Below are 19319 nucleotides of genomic sequence, written 5' to 3' on the forward strand. Positions count from 1 at the left end.
TTGCTCAGCATTCAAATGATCTTTTGATGAATTTTTGGGAGAGAAATTTATCTCCCCATCCTCTTCCTCCACCATCTTAGGAACGCCCCCTTGCTTTTATGATTTTAACATCTCTAGTATGTGCCCCAAAGTTCTTTCCTCTGGATAGATGAAATATTCACCATTATAAGTTTGATAACACCAAAACACAAAAGAAAAGACATAGGGAAATTCTGACACAGGCAGCACAAATTCCAGCATAAATGGACAGACAAATCAATTCTCAAATCAGGTAAATAAATTTACCTTACCAAACAAATGAAATAATTCCAACTAGACTATCCACCCCCATAAGAACTAGCTTCCCAATAAACCGGTTCCAACTGAATCAGCTCCCAAATCAGATAAATGAATTTACCTTACAAATGAGCTAATTCTGATGAAGGTGGGCTTGCCCCACAAGAACTAGTTCCCCAATGAACTAGTTCATGGGAGGGTTCAGCAACACTTCCCCTCTTCAACAGGGTACCCTAATCAAATTGGCTTTTCTCTTAAAAGAAAAGCCCAAATTGGGGGTGGGGGTGGATGTTCCCGATGTGCTCAATGGAGTGACTTACCCTCCAAAACTGAACCTGTCAGCTCATAACACCAAAGGTCTCATAAAACAAGTGGATATTTTGCTTCCATGTGGCAAAACCAATACAATATTGTAAAGTAAAAATAAATAAATAAAATAATAATAATAATAATAATAATAATAATAATAAAACAAGTGAATAGTCTGGACTGGCTATCGAATTGGGTAGACTTACCTTACAAATGAAATTGAGGCTGTCAACTCATAGAAGTGTTCCTTGTCTCAACTGCTGAGCCCTGGGTCAGCCAGTGCTGCTTCAGTTAATTTTGAAGGAAAGAACCTCAGGACAAATTGTCCTGGCAGCTGCTAGGGTTGTGCCCCAATATTCCTTGATTAGGGCTGGCGAGCCACAAGCAGCAAGGATCCTGGCTGGCTAAGCCAAACTATTACTGTAACCTCAAAATAACCATTTGTTGGGGTCTGGATGCCATTTTCTTTTGTAGAGCCAGAGTGAAAGAAACAAAGAGTGAAAGAAAGAGTCTATCAAAAGGCAGAATAGAGACAGAGAGGCAGTGGGGAAGTAAAGTGAAAGGGTCTTCAGTCTTGCAAAACATTGCCAAAGGAATGGCCAGTCTTTGGAATGAGTGCGTTAATCTCTTCTATTCACAGGTGGGTAGGGTCAGATTATCTATGAGCTGAACAAAGGCAGTTTAGTTTATAGTCAGGCAGAGGGGCAGGGTCCTTTGAAGCATGCCATTTTGTATGATTATAATAACAAAAACAATTAAAAACAAATCAAAGGAACAATTTCCAACAGCCAGTCATAACTTGCTTCTTCTCTGCCCAAAACTACACATAACCTCTGAAATACCTAATTATGTCCATATCCATTCCCTTGTTTGCAAATCACTGCTGTGCTGAGCCACACATTTTGGTGGGATGTGTCATATTCTTAACTAACTGTATGCATAAATAAATATTTCAGTCTTTGTGTGGGTGTTCAGGCTTCCCAGGCGGTACTAGTGGTAAAGAACCCATCACCCAGACTTAAAAAATACAGATTTGATCCCTGGGTCAGGAAGATCCCCCAGAGGAGGAAATGGCAACCCACTCCAGTATTCTTGTCTGGACAGTCCCATGGACAGAAGAGCCTGGTTGGTTATGGTCTATAGGATCGCAAAGAACTGGACATGACTGAAGCGACTTAGCACGTGGGTATACTCAGGCGTCTCTCATTCAAAGAAGTGAAGATATTGAAAGCTTTTACTACTTACTTGTGTGTTCACTCTTTTTTGCATGTTTTCTCTTCCTGTTTCTCCTTTTTTTTCTTTTCTCTCATGCATCTGGGATAGTATTAGTAGATGGTAGTTAGAACTGGTTCCAAATTGGGAAAGGAATACATCAAGGCTGTATATTGTCACTGTGCTTATTTAACTTATAGAGAACATCATGTAAAATGCTGGGCTGGATGAAGCACAAGGTGGAATCAAGATTGCCAAGACAAATATCAATAACTTCAGATATGCAGATGAAAACCACCCTATGGCAAAAAGTGAAGAGGAACCTCTTGATGAAAGTGAAAGAGGAGAGTGAAAAAGCTGGCTTAAAACTCAACTTCAAAAATTAAGATCATAACATCCAGTCCCATCACTTCATAAAAAATAGATGGGGAAACAGTGGAAACAGTAACTAACTTTATTTTCTTGGGTTCCAAATCACTGCAGATGGTGACTGCAGCCATGAAATTAAAAGACACTTGCTCCTTGGAAGAAAAGCTACGACCAAACTAGACAACATATTAAAAAGCAGAGACATTACTTTGCCAACAAACATCCATCTAGTCAAAGCTATGGTTTTTCCAGTGGTCTTGTATGGATGTGACAGTTGGACTATAAAGAAAGCTGAGTGCCAAAGAATTGATGCTTTTGAAGTGTGGTTTTGGAGACGACTCTTGAGAGTCCATTAGACTGCAAAGAGATCAAACCAGTTTATCATAAAGGAAATCAGTCCTGAATATTCATTGGAAGGACTGATGCTGAAGCTGAGACTCCAATATTTTGGCCACTTGATATGGCCAAAGTCAGTATTGAACTGACTCACTGGAAAAGGCCCTGATGCTGGGAGGGATTGGAGGCAGGAGGAGAAGGGGGTGACAGAGGACGAGATGGTTGGATTGTATCACTGACTCAATGGACGTGAGTTTGAGCAAGCTCTGGGTGTTGGTGGTAGACAGGGAAGCCTGGCTTGCTGAAGTCCATCAGGTAGCCAAGAGTGGAACATGATTGAGCAACTGAATTGAGTTAGAACTGTATGTCATGCTGTATCCAAGTGGGAAGATGCCTCTAGATTGTGTTTCTGAGACTTCTGTGTGTGCAGGCTTCTTGGTGGACTCATACAAATTGTAGGTTCTGATGGGTGTTTGAAGAGAGAGAAAAGAAGGTCCAGAGTATTCCTCTCTCTTTACTTTCCTTGGGGAAGTCTCTGATAGCAGCTGTTCATGACTCTAGCTTTTAGTGTGAAGAGGAAAAGTTAAAATTTTACATAACCTCCTGTTCCTTCTGCCTCTGTAAGTCAGATTGCTCCTTGTAAAGTCTGGATCACGTAGGTCATGTAGTCTCGGAAAGAGGGGACTCACAATACTAGGAACAGGAGCTTATCTCACTCACCGTTGTCCTGCTCTTTGCAATCATCCAGACCCTGCAAACCCACTTAATCATGACTGTTCATGTATAAAAACTCTGTAACCCCTGTGTTTGGGGCTCAGAGCTTGGAGTGTTAACTTCTCTGGGCTCTCTGGTGTAAAAAACCTGAATTCTCCAATTCTCCGAGTGTGGTACTTGGTTTCTCGAGTACTGGTTTCTGCAACAAGTGAACATGACTGCTAATGTTTTAGCTTCTGCCAGATCATTCTGGCCACAGTGGTAAGTTTCCACCTTCTCTCTTTGTCTCTTCAGCCTCAGGGTAGTAGTAGCTTCTTATTGTTGTTAATCTTTCTAATCTGTCAACTTTATGTTTTCATTGTCATGTCTATTTCAGGTTGTTGCCGTTTCTCAGTAGGTCTCAATGTGCTGTGCTAAGTCGCTTCAGTCATGTCCAACCTAAGAGAACCCATGGCACACCAGGCTCTTCTGTCCATGGAATTTTCCAGGCAAGAATACTTGACTGGGTTGGCATGCCCTTCTCCAGTTTTTATTCATACTGTCGACTAAAAAATTATAGTCACAACCTGAAAGTAGAGAGTTATTTTATTTGGTGGCAATGTTTAGGACTCTGAGGCTGAAGACAGCATCTCAGTAGCTCTGAGGAAACTGCTCCAAGGAGGCAGGGAGGAAGTCAGACTATATACAAGTTTTCAACAAAAGGAGTAGGTAGTCTGAGCATCAAAGATCAGGTATCAAGTTAAGGAATTTAGCATGCTATGAATGGGAAAAAGCAAGTCTCTGGGCTCATCAAATTCATTCCTTTCATATGCACTTCAGCTACCTGGGGCCTGTCCTTTTTCCTTGTTCCTCTCTTTCCTTTCCCCAGCTCCTCAGCAATCACTGTCAGGAGGTGGCAGCATCACCTGGATAGCAGTTTGGGGAACCTCATTCACATTTGGAGGCTGGAAATTGCTGATGGCTGTGACATTTCTTATTTATGAAAATGGCAGGAGATATTTTCATTCCACAGTACCTCTTATTTAAGATGCATTCACCATTTTTTTTTTCAATTCTTGGAATTTGCCATGATATTTCTCTGGTTGCCTATGTCTCTATTTTGGTTTGCCAGTGAATCTTATCCATTTTTTTTTTTTTAAGCTATATCCAACTTTTCCTCCTTTGAGTCTCAGTTAAGATTTTTTCCCCAGGACATTGTCTCAGTCTTCTTTCTTCTTTTAGTCTGGATTAAGACCCTTGATTCTGTGCTCTCATGTGTTTTGTAGTCCCCCAGTATCTAACTGAATTGCATTAGGATTGTAGTTTTAATTTGTATCTCTCATTAGTCTGTAGCACAAAGGCCAAACCTATATTGAAAGCATTTAGCATCATATGCCCAGTACCTAGCAGCAAATACATAATGAACACTCAATAAACAACTATTGGTTGTATATGTATTGTTGAATGAACCTCACTTATTTTATTCTAATGACCTTAGTTGTTTATGTACCTATTTCCCCCTTTAAATAAGTTTCTTGATTGCAAGGAATTAGTGTTATCCCTCATGTCTACAGCATGAAGTTCTATACCCACATAGTATAAAAAGTACATACAAGACACAAATGATTTTGAACACTAAGCATTATTTTTGAAAAGGAGTAAATAGAAGTTCACAAAGGTTAAGTAAACTGACTAAGGTCATCAAACTAGGATCTAATGGTGAGAATAGACTTCAGTCTCCTAATTCATATTTGTTGATCTTTTATATTTATCAAATCTTCTGAGTTCAATAATTTGTCCTATACCATTAATTTAACAATTACCTTCTTTATAGATTTATACTATGTAAGTCTTAATAACAATGGACTACAGAGTTAAATATTTGTCTTTTATTTTTTAAAAGGAAGGAAATATCTATCAATTACATGCATAGATAATTATCCCTTCAAAATGAAAAAAAAATGCATCAACCAAAACTTGTTCAACAATACTCATAGCAGCCTTTTCCACAATAACCAAAACTAGTAAAAACCCAAATGTCCACCCAGATGTGATATATTTTACAGTGAAACACCACTTGACATTAAAAAGTACTAAACTACTGATGTGTATAACAACATGGCTAATTACCATGCTGATTGAAAGAAGCCAGACATAAGACAGTACATACTGTATGATTTAATTCATATAAAGTTCAAGGATAGATAAAAAGTAATCTATATTGAGAAAAGAATGGTGCTTGTCTGTGTGTTAAGGTGAGGATAAGCTGAGAAGTAGTATGAGACAAAGGTTCAATATCTTCCTTGAGGGGTAGTTATAAAGGTGTATATAAATTGCCAAAACATGAAGCTGAATATTTAAGAACTGTGCATTTTATTAAATATAAATTGTACTTCAATGAAAACAGAAAATAATAGAGAGGTGCTTTTCTGGAAATAATATTCCATTGATCCTAAAATCACATTATATATTGCTTCTATAAAAGGCTAGACTTGATAATGAGGGACACCAATATTGAGTTGTTGTTGTTCAGTCGCTCAGTCGTGTCCAACTCTTTACAACCCCATGGACTCCAGCACAACAGACTTCTCTGTCCTTTACCATCTCCTGGAGCTTGCTCAAACTCATGTCCATAAGATTACTCTAGAACTTGGTCTAGCGGAAACCTGGAAAATAATTACTAAGAATAGTGTGTGAGTGTGTGCTCAGTCATATCTGACTCTTTGTGATCCCATGGACTATATATAGTCTGCCAGACTCCTCTGTCCATGGAATTCTCCAGGAAAGAATACTGCAGCACATTGCAATTCCTTACTCCAGGAGATCTTCCTCACTCAGGGATCAAACCCATGTTTCCTGTGTCTCTTGCATTAACAGGTGGATTCTTTACCACTGAGACACCTGTAATGGTTAGTGTCAAATTTGCTATCTTTGATCTGAAAATAAAGTAAATAGCTAAATCCTGTGTATAGGATGATAATAAATAAAATTGCAGACGGAAAAATTTACAAGAAAATTAAATTTTAACTTTTCAAGATCTTTAATTTATGCCCTGCTTAAAAAAAAATTATTTTCAAGAAGACAGCTCATTGACATACTAAAAACATATGTATTGGTGAGATTGTGTCTTCAAATTATTCCTTTTTTGTTGAAAAATGGGTCATTGATTTATCATTAGTTGTTAGGTTAGATGGTGTTAGGCAAATAAGGAAAAATGGGTCATTGATTTATCTAATAGCCTTGGGCTCCCATACTTTAATTACCTGTGTTCTCCGTGAATAGTTAGCTATGGTAGCAGTACCACATTCTGTTTTGTGAAATATTTACTTACTTATATCAGCCTTCATTTCTTCTTTCCTCCTTCCCTTCTTTCCTCCCTCTTTTTCAATGTATGCATATTTATATGTAGTTTTTGCTTTCTATCAGACAGGCAAGTGTGACGATTATTAAAACAAGAATTTACCATGAAAACATTTTCCCACTTTTACTGTATAATTTTGCTGTATTGTGTTCACACACACAAAAAAGGAAAAATACTTTTCTTTGGTATCAAAAATATCTGTATTTGCCATAATGCTCAAAATGTACATCACTTTAAAATAGATCCATCAACATCCCCCATGAATTTTTTAAATTACATACCTTTAGTCCAGAAAAAACACCTATTTCTGCGTTATTGACTATGCTAAAGCCTTTGACTGTGTGGATCACAATAAACTGTGGAAAATTCTGAAAGAGATGGGAATACCAGACAACCTGACCTTCTTCTTGAGGAACCTGTATGCAGGTCAGGAAGCAACAGTTAGAACTGGACATGGAATAACAGACTGGTTCCAAATAGGAAAAGGAGTACACCAAGGCTGGATATTGTCACCCTGCTTATTTAACTTATATGCAGATTATATCATGAGAAACGCTGGGCTGGAAGAAGCACAAACTGGAATCAAGATTGCCAGGAGAAATCTCAGTAACCTCAGATATGCAGATGACACCAACCTTATGGCAGAAAGTGAAGAACTAAAGAGCCTGTTGATGAAAGTGAAAGAGGAGAGTAAAAAATTGGCTTAAAGCTCAGCATTTAGAAAACTAAGATCATGGCATCTGGTCCCATCACTTCATGGGAAATAGATGGGGAAACAGTGGCTGACTTTATTTTTCTGGGCTGCAAAATCACTGCAGATGGTGATTGCAACCATGAAATTAAAAGACTCTTAATCCTTGGAAGGAAACTTATGATCAACCTAGACAGCATATTCAAAAGCAGAGCCATTACTTTGCCAACTAAGGTCCATCTAGTCAAGGTTATAGTTTTTCCAGTTGTCATGTATGGTTGTGATATTTGGACTATAAAGAAAGCTGAGTGCCGAAGATTTAATGCTTTTGAACTGTGGTGTTGGAGAAGACTCTTGCAAGTCCCTTTTACTACAAGGAGATCCAACCAGTCCATTCTAAAGGAGATCAGTCCTGGTTGTTCATTGGAGGGACTGATGTTGAAGCTGAAATTCCAATACTTTGGCCACCTGAAGCGAAGAGCTGACTCATTTGAAAAGACCCTGATGCTGGGAAAGATTAAGGGCAGGAGGAGAAGGGGACATCAGAGGATGAGATGTTTGGATGGCATCACTGACTGGATGGACATGGGTTTGGGTGGACTCTGGGAGTTGGTGATGGACAGGGACGTCTGGTGTGCTGCGGTTTATGGGGTCCCAAAGAATCGGACACGATTGACCGACTGAATTGAACTGAACTGTTCTATTCAATTTTAGAGGCTGAAAATACAAAACATTTATAGGAAAATAATAATGCTTACAAAGAATTTTATAATATTATGGGACAAATACAAAGATGTAGTTCAGAAATACGATAGTAATCAGAGAAAATTCATAATTTTTGTCAACATGCCACGGGATTCATATGTATATTATTAATAGCAACTGTTAACTATATGGACAGTGTGATGTGGATGCTTAGCACTGAAAACTCAGGGAAATAACTCAAACAGATATTGCATAAACCTTTTCCTTCTTTTGTTCATGCGTACATGCTTAGTTGCTTCAGTAGTGTCTGACTCTTCGTGACCTTATGGACTGTAGCCCACCAGGCTCCTCTGTTTGTAGGATTCTCCAGGCAAGAATGCTGGAGTGGGTTGCCACGCCCTCCTCCAGGGAATCTTTCCCACCCAGGGATCGAACCCGCGTCTTCTGTGGCTCCTGAATTGCAGCCAGATTCTTTACCACTGAGCCACTGGAGAAGCCCTTTCCTTTTTTAAGATTGGCTCTATTCTTTCTCTGAAACTAATAACACAAACATTTGTTGATGAAAATAATCAACAAGCAATGCATAAGAGAAATAGAAAAGAGTTTTATTTGTGCCAAACTGAGAACTGTAGCCCAGAAGATATCCTCTCAGATAACTCTGGGGAAATTCTCTGGAGAAGCATGATTTTCAGTACAATTTTATATCTCTTCAGAACAAATAACATTAAAAGTATCAGGAATACATTCCTTCAAAGTTTGAAAAAAACACAGATCAGCACATACACAGTGAGTCACTATGGCTGTGGCACCTAGGAAGTGAATCTTATCATCAAAGAAATACCAGCATTGATATCCAGGAACAGGAGGCATTTAATCTTTACTTTTAACATGACCATTATTTACTTCTGGTCAATCCGCATGTTTCTTTATTATTTATTTACTTATTTAGTTTTAGCATGTTGTTAAAAGACATTCAAGAAACAATACAAAGCATGGATAGCAAAATACACAGCCTCATTATAGGAATAAATTCTGTTAGAAGCACAAACAATTGAACAAATGTAGGATGGGTGGGGTGAGCAACAGGAGGATTGAAGAGATGTCAAGCCCAGGTTAGAGTGTTAACCCCTTCCACACTTAGTGCCTCAGAAGTGGGGAGGAGAGGCCCTGCTTGCTGCATTTGAAGGGATCTCCCAGTCCAGAACCCTCATTTCTATCTACTGGAGCTGGGGGAGTAGCTAGACTGAATACTTCGGGGTCAGAATTCAACAGTCAGGAAGATCCAGTTCCTGAGTAAAGGGAAAATCAGGAAGGGTTCTGAATGTTAGGAAGAAGGCTATGCTTTGTATTCAATGGCCATGTGTTCAATAGTTAACAAACAAGCTGTTCAGTTAGCATAAAAATCATGTTTACCTATGTAAGACAGAAAATGACTCTCTCATACTTCAATAAGGGAAAACTTACATCACATTCCACTTTTAATTGCATATTTTCCAAGTTGCCACAGGCAAACATGTAGTAAGTATTAAATTTGTGATGCCATTTCATTTGGTAATCTATATACCACATCTATGGAAAGAGTTTGACAAAGGAAAACAACAGAAAAGAAGACATCAGATTTAAAATCATGCTTAATTTGAGGATAATAAATGTGAAAAAGGTACAATGATACAAAAATAAATGTAACTATTTGGTATGTCAGTCTCTCTGGTGAAATCTCACTGAGTTTATAAGGAACCAGTACATATTTTTCAGACTCTTTTGTTAACCATGATGGCTACTCCATTTCTTCTAAGGGATTCCTGCCCACAGTAGTAGACATAATGGTCATCTGAGTTAAATTCACCCATTCCTGTCCATTTTAGTTCGCCGATTCACAGAATGTCGACGTTCACTGTTGCCATCTCCTGTTTGACCACTTCCAATTTGCCTTGAATCATGGACCTAACATTCCAGATTCCTATACAATATTACTCTTTACAGCATCGGACCTTGCTTCTATCACCAGTCATATCCCAAACTGGGTGTTGTTTTTGCTTTGGCTCCATCCCTTCATTCTTTCTGGAGTTATTTATCTAATGATGTCCAGTAGCATATTGGGTACCTACCGATCTGGGGAGTTCCTCTTTTAGTATCCTATCATTTTGCCTTTTCATACTGTTAATGGGGTTCTTAAGGCAAGCATACTGAAATGGTTTGCCATTCCTTTCTCCAGTGGACCACATTCTGTCAGACCTCTCCACCATGACCTGCCCGCCTTGGGTGGCCCCACATGGCATGGCTTAATTTCATTGAGTTAGACAAGGCTGTGGTCCATGTGATCAGACTGACTAGTTTTTTGTGATTATGGTTTCAGTGTGTCTGCCTTCTGATGCCCTTTTGCAACACCTAATATCTTACTTGCATTTCTCTTACCTTGGACGTGGCGTATATCTTCATGGCTGCTGCAGCAAAGCACAGCTGCTTCTACTTAACTTGGACGAGGGTTATCCCCTCACAGCTGCCCATCCTGACCTTGGACATGGGGTTGCTCTTCTCGGCCGCCAGCCCTGACCTTGAGAGTGGGGTAGCTCCCCTTGGCCACCCCTCCTGACCTTGAACATAGAGTAGCTCCTCTCGGTCCAATGGAGTAGCCATCATGGTCAACAAAAGAGTCTGAAATGCAGTACTTGGATGCAATTTCTGAAATGACAGAATGATTTCTGTTCGTTTTCAAGGCAAACCACTCAGTAAGACAGTAATCCAAGCCTATGCCCCAACCAGTAACGCTGAAGAAACTGAAGTTGAACAGTTCTATGAAGACCTACAAGACCTTTTAGAACTAACACCCAAAAAAGATGTCCTTTTCATTACAGGGGATTGGAATGCAAAAGTAGGAAGTCAAGAAACATCTGGAGTAACAGGCAAATTTGGCCTTGGAATACAGAATGAAGCAGGGCAAAGTCTAATAGAGTTTTGCCATGAAAATGCCCTGGTCATAGCAAACACCCTCTTCCAACAACACAAGACAAGACTCTACACATGGACATCACCAGATGGTCAACACCAACATCAGATTGATTATATTCTTTGCAGCCAAAGATGGAGAAGCTCTATACAGTCAGCAAAAACAAGACTGGGATTGACTGTGGCTCGGATCATGAACTTCTTATTGTCAAATTCAGAATTAAATTGAAGAAAGTAGGGAAAACCACTAGACCATTCAGGTATGACCTAAATCAAATCCCTTATGATTATACAGTGGAAGTGAGAAATAGATTTAAGGGACTAGATCTGACAGATAGAGTGCCTGATGATCTATGGAATAAGGTTCATGACATTGTACTGGAGACAGGGATCAAGACCATTCCCATGGAAAAGAACTGTAAAAAAGAAAAATGGCTGTCTGGGAAGCCCTTACAAATAGCTGTGAAAAGAAGAGAAGCAAAAAGCAAATGAGAAAAGGAAAGATATAAGCATCTGAATACAGAATTCCAAAGAATAGCAAGGAGAGATAATAAAGCCTTTCTCAGTGATCAATGCAAAGAAATAGAGGAAACTGTTCTATACAACTGTGTCTCTTTTGCTGTCTCACATACAAGGTTATTGTTACCATCTTTTGAAATCCCATATATATGCATTAGTATACTGTATTTGTGTTTTTCGTTCTGGATTACTTCACTTTGTATAATAGGCTCTAGTTTCATCCACCTCATTAGAACTGATTTAAATGTATTATTTTTAATGGCAGAGTAATACTCCATTGTGTATATATACCACAGCTTTCTTATCCATTCATTTGCTGATGCTCCAATTAAATAAATACATTTATATTGAAAAAGGAAAAAAAAAATAAATAGAGGAAAACAACAGAATGGGAAAGACTAGAGGTATATTCAAAACAATTACAGATACCAAGAGAATATTTCATGAAAAGATGGGCTTGATAAAGGACAGAAATGGTACGGACCTAACAGAAGCAGAAGATATTAAGAAGAGGTGGCAAGAATACACAGAAGAACTGTACAAAAAGATCTTCACAACCAAGATAATCACAATGTTGTGTTCACTCACCTAGAGCCTGACATCCTGGAATGTGAAGTCAAGTGGGCCTTAGAAAGCATCACTACGAACAAAACTAGTGGAGGGGATGTAATCCCAGTTGAGATATTTCAAATCCTGGAAGACGATGCTGTGAAAGTGCTGCACTTAATATGCCAGCAAATCTGGAAAACTCAGCAGTGGCCACAGGACTGGAAAAGGTCAGTTTTCATTCCAATCCCAAAGAAAGGCAGTACCAAAGAATGCTCAACCTACCGCACAATTGCACTCATCTCACACGCAAGTAAAGTAATGCTCAAAATTCTCCAAGCCAGGCTTCAACAGTACCTGAACCGTGAACTTCCAGATGTTCAAGATGATTTTAGAAAAGGCAGAGGAACCAGAGATCAAATTGCCAACATCCACTGGATCATGGAAAATGGAAGAGAGTTCCAGAAAAACATCAATTTCTGCTTTATTGACTATGCCAAAGTCTTTGACTGTGTGGATCACAATAAACTGTGGAAAATTCTGAAAGAGATGGGAATAAGAGACCACCTGACCTGCCTCTTGGGAAACCTATAGCCAGGTCAGGAAGCAACAGTTAGAGCTGGACATGGAACAACAGACTGGTTCCAAATAGGAAAAGGAGTACGTCAAGGCTATATATTGTCACCCTGCTTATTTAACTTACATGCAGATTATATCATGAGAAACACTGGGCTGGAAGAAGCACAATCTGGAAACAGGATTGCCAGGAGAAATCTCAGTAACCTCAGATATGCAGATGACACCACCATTATGGCAGAAACTGAAGAGGAACTAAAAAGCCTCTTGATGAAAGTGAAAAGGAGAGTGAAAATGTTGACTTAAAGCTCAACATTCAGAAAACTAAGATCATGGCATCTGGTCCCATCACTGCATGGGAAATAGATAGGGAAACAGTGGAAACAGTGTCAGATTTTATTTTGGGGGGGCTCCAAAATCCCTGTAGATGGTGATTGCAGCCACGAAATTAAAAGACCCTTACTCCTTGGAAGGAAAGTTATGACCAATCTAGATAGTATATTGAAAAGCAGAGACATTATTTTGCCAACAAAGGTCCATCTAGTCAAGGCTGTGGTTTTACCAGTGCACGAGTGTGAAGGAAGCTTAGCACCAAAGTATTGATGCTTTTGAACTGTGGTGTTGGAGAAGACTCTTGCGAATCCCTTGTACTGCAAGGAGATCCAACCAGTCCATTCTAAAGATCAGTCCTGGTTGTTCTTTGGAAGGACTGATGCTAAAGCTGAAACTCCAATACTTTGGACACCTCATGCGAAGAGTTGACTCATTGGAAAAGACTCTGATAGTGGGAGGGATTGGGGGAAGGCGGAGAAGGGGACGACAGAGGATGAGATGGCTGGATGCCATCACCGACTCAATGGACATGAGTTTGGGTGAACTCCAAGAGTTGGTGATGGACAGGGAGGCCTGGCATGCTGTGATTCATGGGGTTGCAAAGAGTTGGACACTACTGAGTGACTGAAATGAAATGAACTGACCTATCCTGCTCTTAAGTACTAGGGCCCTTATTCACACTAATTTTTTTTTTTTCTCCTGGAATTTTTAGGAGTAGGTGATTTAATTTTTTCTATGCCTTCACCTCTCTCTGTGGAAACAAGGAGCTCTAATGTTAAGAGTTTTGCCTAAGAGGCAGCTGAAATTTGGCATCCTAGTTCGGGTTCTCATTTACACAGTCCTTGATAATCTTTGCAGATTTGATAATTCGTCTTGAATACTTTTCCATATCCTTTATGAATTGGATTTATTTTATAGTAAGAAAATAGATTCCTAAGTGGCCAGAATCCAGATCCAGTAGTTTTCTTCCCCTGGCAGTTAGAACTGGGGGTAAGATCCTTTTCTATGTCAATCAATGAATTTGTTCCATTTTACTCCGTTTGCTAGCTCAGGTTCTAATTTCATTCCAGGGAATCACAGCCCATCATTTCTCTTCTGGAACTCCAGGGAGCTGCTGAAATTTTCACTAATCATTAAATACTAGCCAGAAAGACTAAGGGTCAAGGACAGCAAACCACATTTGCGAGCAGCTGCAGCTGGAAAGGAGATTAAATACTTAAGCAAGCACAGCTGGCAGAGCTGGTGATGGTTCACAGGCTGGGGCTCCTGTTGCCTCTGCTGCTGGGTCAGCTCTGCTCCCAGCTTCTGGGAACCTCTGGGAATAGCATGCTGCACTACTGGAACCTGAGGGCAGAAAATGACAGCTGGGGATCCAAAAGAATTCAGGATAATGACTCGGTGGCATCTGCTCACACACTTCTCTTCTCCCTGGATTACCAGCATGTGCAGACTCCTTTTGAGATCACACTATGGATTATGTTAGCCTCTCTGGCAAAGATAGGTAAGTGAGGAATTTCCCAAGGCTTTCCCAGGGAGTTGCCTAATAGGGAGAGTGGGGCACGGAGTGAGTGGGGGATCTCAGGGCTTTTCCAGATGTTAAGAAAGGCACCTTTTTCTTAATAGAACAGAGAAAGGCAAACTGGAATATCTGCCTCCTTAGCTGTTCCAAAATTATCTTTATCTTCATAGCTCAAACCTTCTTGCAGTGATAATGTTCAAATGTTGGTGGTCTCCCAGTGGGAGGAGGCAGAAATAGGCCCAGCAAAGGGACTTAGACTGCAAAGGGTCCCAGTTGTTCAAGGGTTGAGCAGACAAGACATAATTTTTAAAGGGAGAGCAGAGAAATCTAAATAGAATGATCCTAACTGATCTGAGTCTTTAGACAGCCTTTTGTCCTCACAGGATGCTTGCTATAGTTGCCAGGTAGTAACAAAATGGGACAAGTCCGTTTTGTATTTTTTAAAAGATAAGCCTTTATGCCATTACTCAGAATTTAAGATAAAACACAAACTAAGACCAGATCCAGAAAGAGAAGAACTGTTATGTTTTAACTATTTCAACTTTATGAACACCCTGAATTTCTAGCTTTATGATTCTCCTAAGGGGATTTATTCTGTTTTCCTTTGTATGTTCTTTAATAATTTATCAGACCTTTGCCTTGATGATGTTAAAGTATTTATGATAAAGTTATCATTTTTCTAGGTTCAGAACAAAAGCAATGTCAGGAAAACTTCAAAGTCTATAGAATTTTGTTATTTTAAAATTAATTTTTTTTCTAAAATAAATCCTGTTCAGCATTTCAAAGTTTTATTTTAGTGACTATATATACTAAAGCTTTACCATTCATGACATATATTATTTAATGATGACACAAAAAATCCATAGATTCATAGCATGATAAGTTGTCAGAGCTGGAAAAACCCTGAGAAATCATTCTCATCCAACTCCTTCATTTTGTAGATAGGAAATCTGAGGCCCAGGAAGAGAAGATGCTTTGTGAAATTCAACAAAATGGAACTAAAAAGCTCATTTTATGCCTCCTTGATTAGAAGTATATACTGTCTTGGGTGATAATAAAGAACATTTGTGTATTCTTTTAAATTGTTAGGGTTAATAATTAAGATTATTAGGGTTCAGGTTCTTTTAAATTATTTTTATATTATTAGATATGTTGATTATATTAAATAGCCTAATTAAATGTTAATTTCAGAATGATAGGGCAAAGGGACTTCCCAGTAGTCTTCCATTCCCATTTGTTAAAGTAGGAATTTATTGAACCATCACTGACAGATAATTTTTTTCTGTGACCTTGTAAGAGAATGTAAATTTAAAAAGCTAACCAAATTAATTAATTAATTAATTTAAAAAGCCTTCCTTGTTAGCAATCATTCAACACATATTTTTTTAATACATTTTATGTGTGAAGAATTATATTGGGGCCAGGGGCTAAAGTGATGAATAAGGCCCCATCCTTCCCATGGGAAGTTTTCAAATTATTTCATTGCCTAGAGAAAATAAGTGATTCTGTAGAGGATAAAGAAGGGCACATCATGGTTTAGTGGAAAGATAAGATTACTATGAGCTGTTTAAAATTTTCTCAAATTAGGAGCCAGTGCCTGGCACATAGGCACTCAATAAGTATGTGTTAGATAAGTAAAGTACTTCTTTCTCTCATATATATCATTTTTAATATGAGAATAACAGTATTTACATTGCTATTTTGGTATGATGGACTTCCTGGTAGCTCAGATGATAAAGAGTCTGCCTGCAATGCAGGAGATCTGGGTTACATCCCTGGGTCAGGAAGATCCCCTGGAGAAGGGAATGTCAATCCACTCCAGTATTCTTGCCTGGAGGATTCCATGGACAGAGAAGCCTGGTGGGCTACAGACCATGAGGTCTAAAAGAGCTGGACACAAGTGAATGACTAACACTTTGCTGTTGGTTTGATGAGAGAATCAAATAGAAGCATATACGTGAGAGCACTTTTGAAAATATTTCGAAATAAACTCTAGCATAGGAACCAACTGGCATTCTTTTCTAAAATGTGTTCATTATTTATTTGATAAGTATCTGTTGAGCTATTTCTATGTGCTAGCAATGTGCTAAGGGATTATTGTAAAAACTATCCTCAATCCTTGAGAAAATTGTAGTCAAATTAACTAACATATATTAGAAAAGGATCTCAGCAGTGTATTGGTGAGGACTGGCTTAGACAGGAAGGAATGGATTATCTTAGATGGTCATTAAGGTCCTTTCTATAATAGAGAGGATTGATGATAATTAGAGTAATTTTCTGCAGGCTTCATGTAAGTTAGAGCATGATGATGTGGAATATAAGGTGGGCAGAGGAAAAAGAATACAGCATAAAACAGAGAACTGCTGCCATGTAGGTTGCTAGAGATGGCTGTATTTCCCTCATGGGAAGAAAGGAACACATCATTCTATGAAAAACAAACTTTATAATTGGGATTGTATTTTGATAATTCAGTAGTATGCATTTATGTAAGCCCGTATCTGTCAATCAGACTAAGTGACAGTTTTGGGTAATTATATGAACATTGAGCTAAAAGTCAAGATACCTGTCTAGGTTATCATCCCAACTCCACCACATACTTACTGTTCAGCCATGAAAAGTAGCTTCACTTCTTTGGTCTCAGTTTCCTTATAAAAATTATGATTCCTTATGAGTGAAGAATCAGTTATGATTACTAAAGCCCTTTTCAACTCTTATTATTCAAAGCAGACATTTGAATTATGGTTGTCATTTCTATACTTTTAAGTTTCTGATGTCTTTAACTATGATCATGAGAAAAGCAGAAGAACATTGCAAGCTGATAAGTGTGTTTCTATTTTAGAATACATACTCATATTTGAAAATGATTCAGTGGGCAAATGAATAAACTTGCTGTTAGTTATGAATATTTTAATTCTATTAGTAAATATTTCCCATCATAAAGTAAAGTGTCTTCACTCATGCCTCTGCATCTTTATTAAGTCATTATTAAAATGTAAAATGACTGAGAAGCTATTTTTCTGAAATCATAAGACTTGACAAGAAGGCTGACATATAAGGATAATAAAGATGTTTATTAGTCTATTTTTTTCTCTTTTCTAGGATTTCATCTCTATAATAAGATACCCGCAGTTGTACCTGAAAGCTGCCTTTTGATATTTGTAGGTCTCATCATGGGAGGACTAATTTACAGTTTAAATGACAAATCCCCACCAGTCATGAACAGTGATATATTTTTCTTGTATTTACTTCCACCAATAGTCCTTGATGCAGGATATTTTATGCCCAGTCGGCCATTTTTTGAAAACATAGGAACCATTCTGTTGTATGCTGTAGTTGGAACAATGTGGAATGCATTTGGAATAGGCCTTTCCCTCTATGGCATATGTCAGGTGAAGCTCTTCAACCTTGAAGATGTGTCATTGCTCCATAACCTTTGGTTTGGTAGTTTGATTGCTGCAGTAGATCCTGTGGCTGTACTCTCTGTATTTGAAGAAATTCATGTGAATGAAAAGCTTCACATTTTGGTGTTTGGAGAATCCCTCCTTAATGATGCTGTTACTGTTGTAAGTATCCTAGACATGAGTTTTCATGGTAATTAATCAGGTTCCCTTATGCTCACCCTTGAAATTTAAATAATAATTTAATTCTAGTTTAGATCATGATTGAACAATTTAGTCCTAGGAATAAGGTTATGAATTTAGATAATATGATTTACTCACAATTAATATGTTTTCAAAAATAAAAATGCTTCTTTGATACTATAATAACCTTTATCAGTTTATTAAGAGAAAATTAGGGTATGCCTTCTGGGGTCACAGTCTTCCTAGTCATGTTACAAGAATATTTTAGCCATAAAGGATATATTCATAGCCCATCAGACTATTTTAAAGCAGAATCATGCATAATTTAATACTGATCTGTAGAAATATCTTTTGATATAAGGAAGCTTTCTAGGAACTCATATTGGGAAGGAAATGGGGAGTTGAAGAACTTCAAAGTTGAGAAACCTCAAATTAGAAGGGCATAAATTGAGACCTTCCTAATTGGTAAATTCACTCTAATCTTTTTTATTTTATTTTTATTTTTTATGCAGGTGCTCTATAAGCTGTTCAAATCTTTCTCTGAAATGCCATCTATCAAACCATTGGACATTTTGGCTGGGATAGGAAAGTTTTTTTTGGTTGGAATAGGAGGCATTTTCATTGGGCTCTTGTTTGGCATGATTGCTGCCTTTACCACACGCTTTACCAAGACCATCCGGGTCATCGAACCTCTCTTTGTCTTCTTATACAGTTATCTCTCCTACCTGACAGCTGAAATGTTCCATCTCTCAGGTATTGTGGCGTAAGTATCTGGACAAGTCTTTGATCTATTGAATTTCTTTTAGGAATTGATTCTTATTTTCCACTAGAAATCTAGGAAATTGCATTTCCTAAATATGGAAGGTGACCCTCCATTCATGTTCTTCAAGGATTTCCTGTTACCTCTAATAGTCACTTAATCATAGGACTGCAAGTGTTACTGTTGTCAAGCTCATGGACTCCCTGTAGAGATTAAATGTCTACATCTCAACTATCTTGCCTGTGTTGGGATTGGGGGTCAGTAGGACTCTCACTGCATAACAAAAATGCTGAGAATTTGGCATGGGGCTACCTTGAGCACTCCTCTCTTTGCAGGGGAGAATTACTCTCCTAATGGATTAGTGTATCTGAACCCAGTAATATTCCAGTGGTAAGTAATTAGATAGCACACTATATCAATAAACTTGGCATTAGCTCTTATATAGATAGATTTTCTGCCATAAAAAATAACTTTATGACTTGTTTTGTAAACCATGACATATGCCATATTTTTCTCTTCTCTATCACTGGCATTTAACCAATGATGATAGTACCTCATATCTAGCTTATAAGGCTAAATGCCCATAT

The 19319-nt window shown here is 38.3% G+C and overlaps 1 protein-coding gene across 1 annotated transcript in view; it reads left to right on the forward strand.

Annotated features, from left to right (window-relative positions):
- The first annotated feature begins 14117 nt into the window (after window positions 1-14117).
- The window catches only part of LOC101109338 (sodium/hydrogen exchanger 2-like), a 57892-nt gene continuing 52690 nt past the window's right edge, over window positions 14118-19319 (forward strand). The window contains exons 1-3 of the mRNA XM_027963443.1: window positions 14118-14373; window positions 17491-17954; window positions 18485-18735. Of these exons, the coding sequence (XP_027819244.1) occupies window positions 14118-14373; window positions 17491-17954; window positions 18485-18735 (971 nt within the window). The remainder of the gene's footprint in view (window positions 14374-17490; window positions 17955-18484; window positions 18736-19319) is intronic.

The sequence above is a fragment of the Ovis aries genome, chromosome X (genome assembly GCF_016772045.2).
Source record: "Ovis aries strain OAR_USU_Benz2616 breed Rambouillet chromosome X, ARS-UI_Ramb_v3.0, whole genome shotgun sequence".
NCBI classification, from domain to species: domain Eukaryota; kingdom Metazoa; phylum Chordata; class Mammalia; order Artiodactyla; family Bovidae; genus Ovis; species Ovis aries.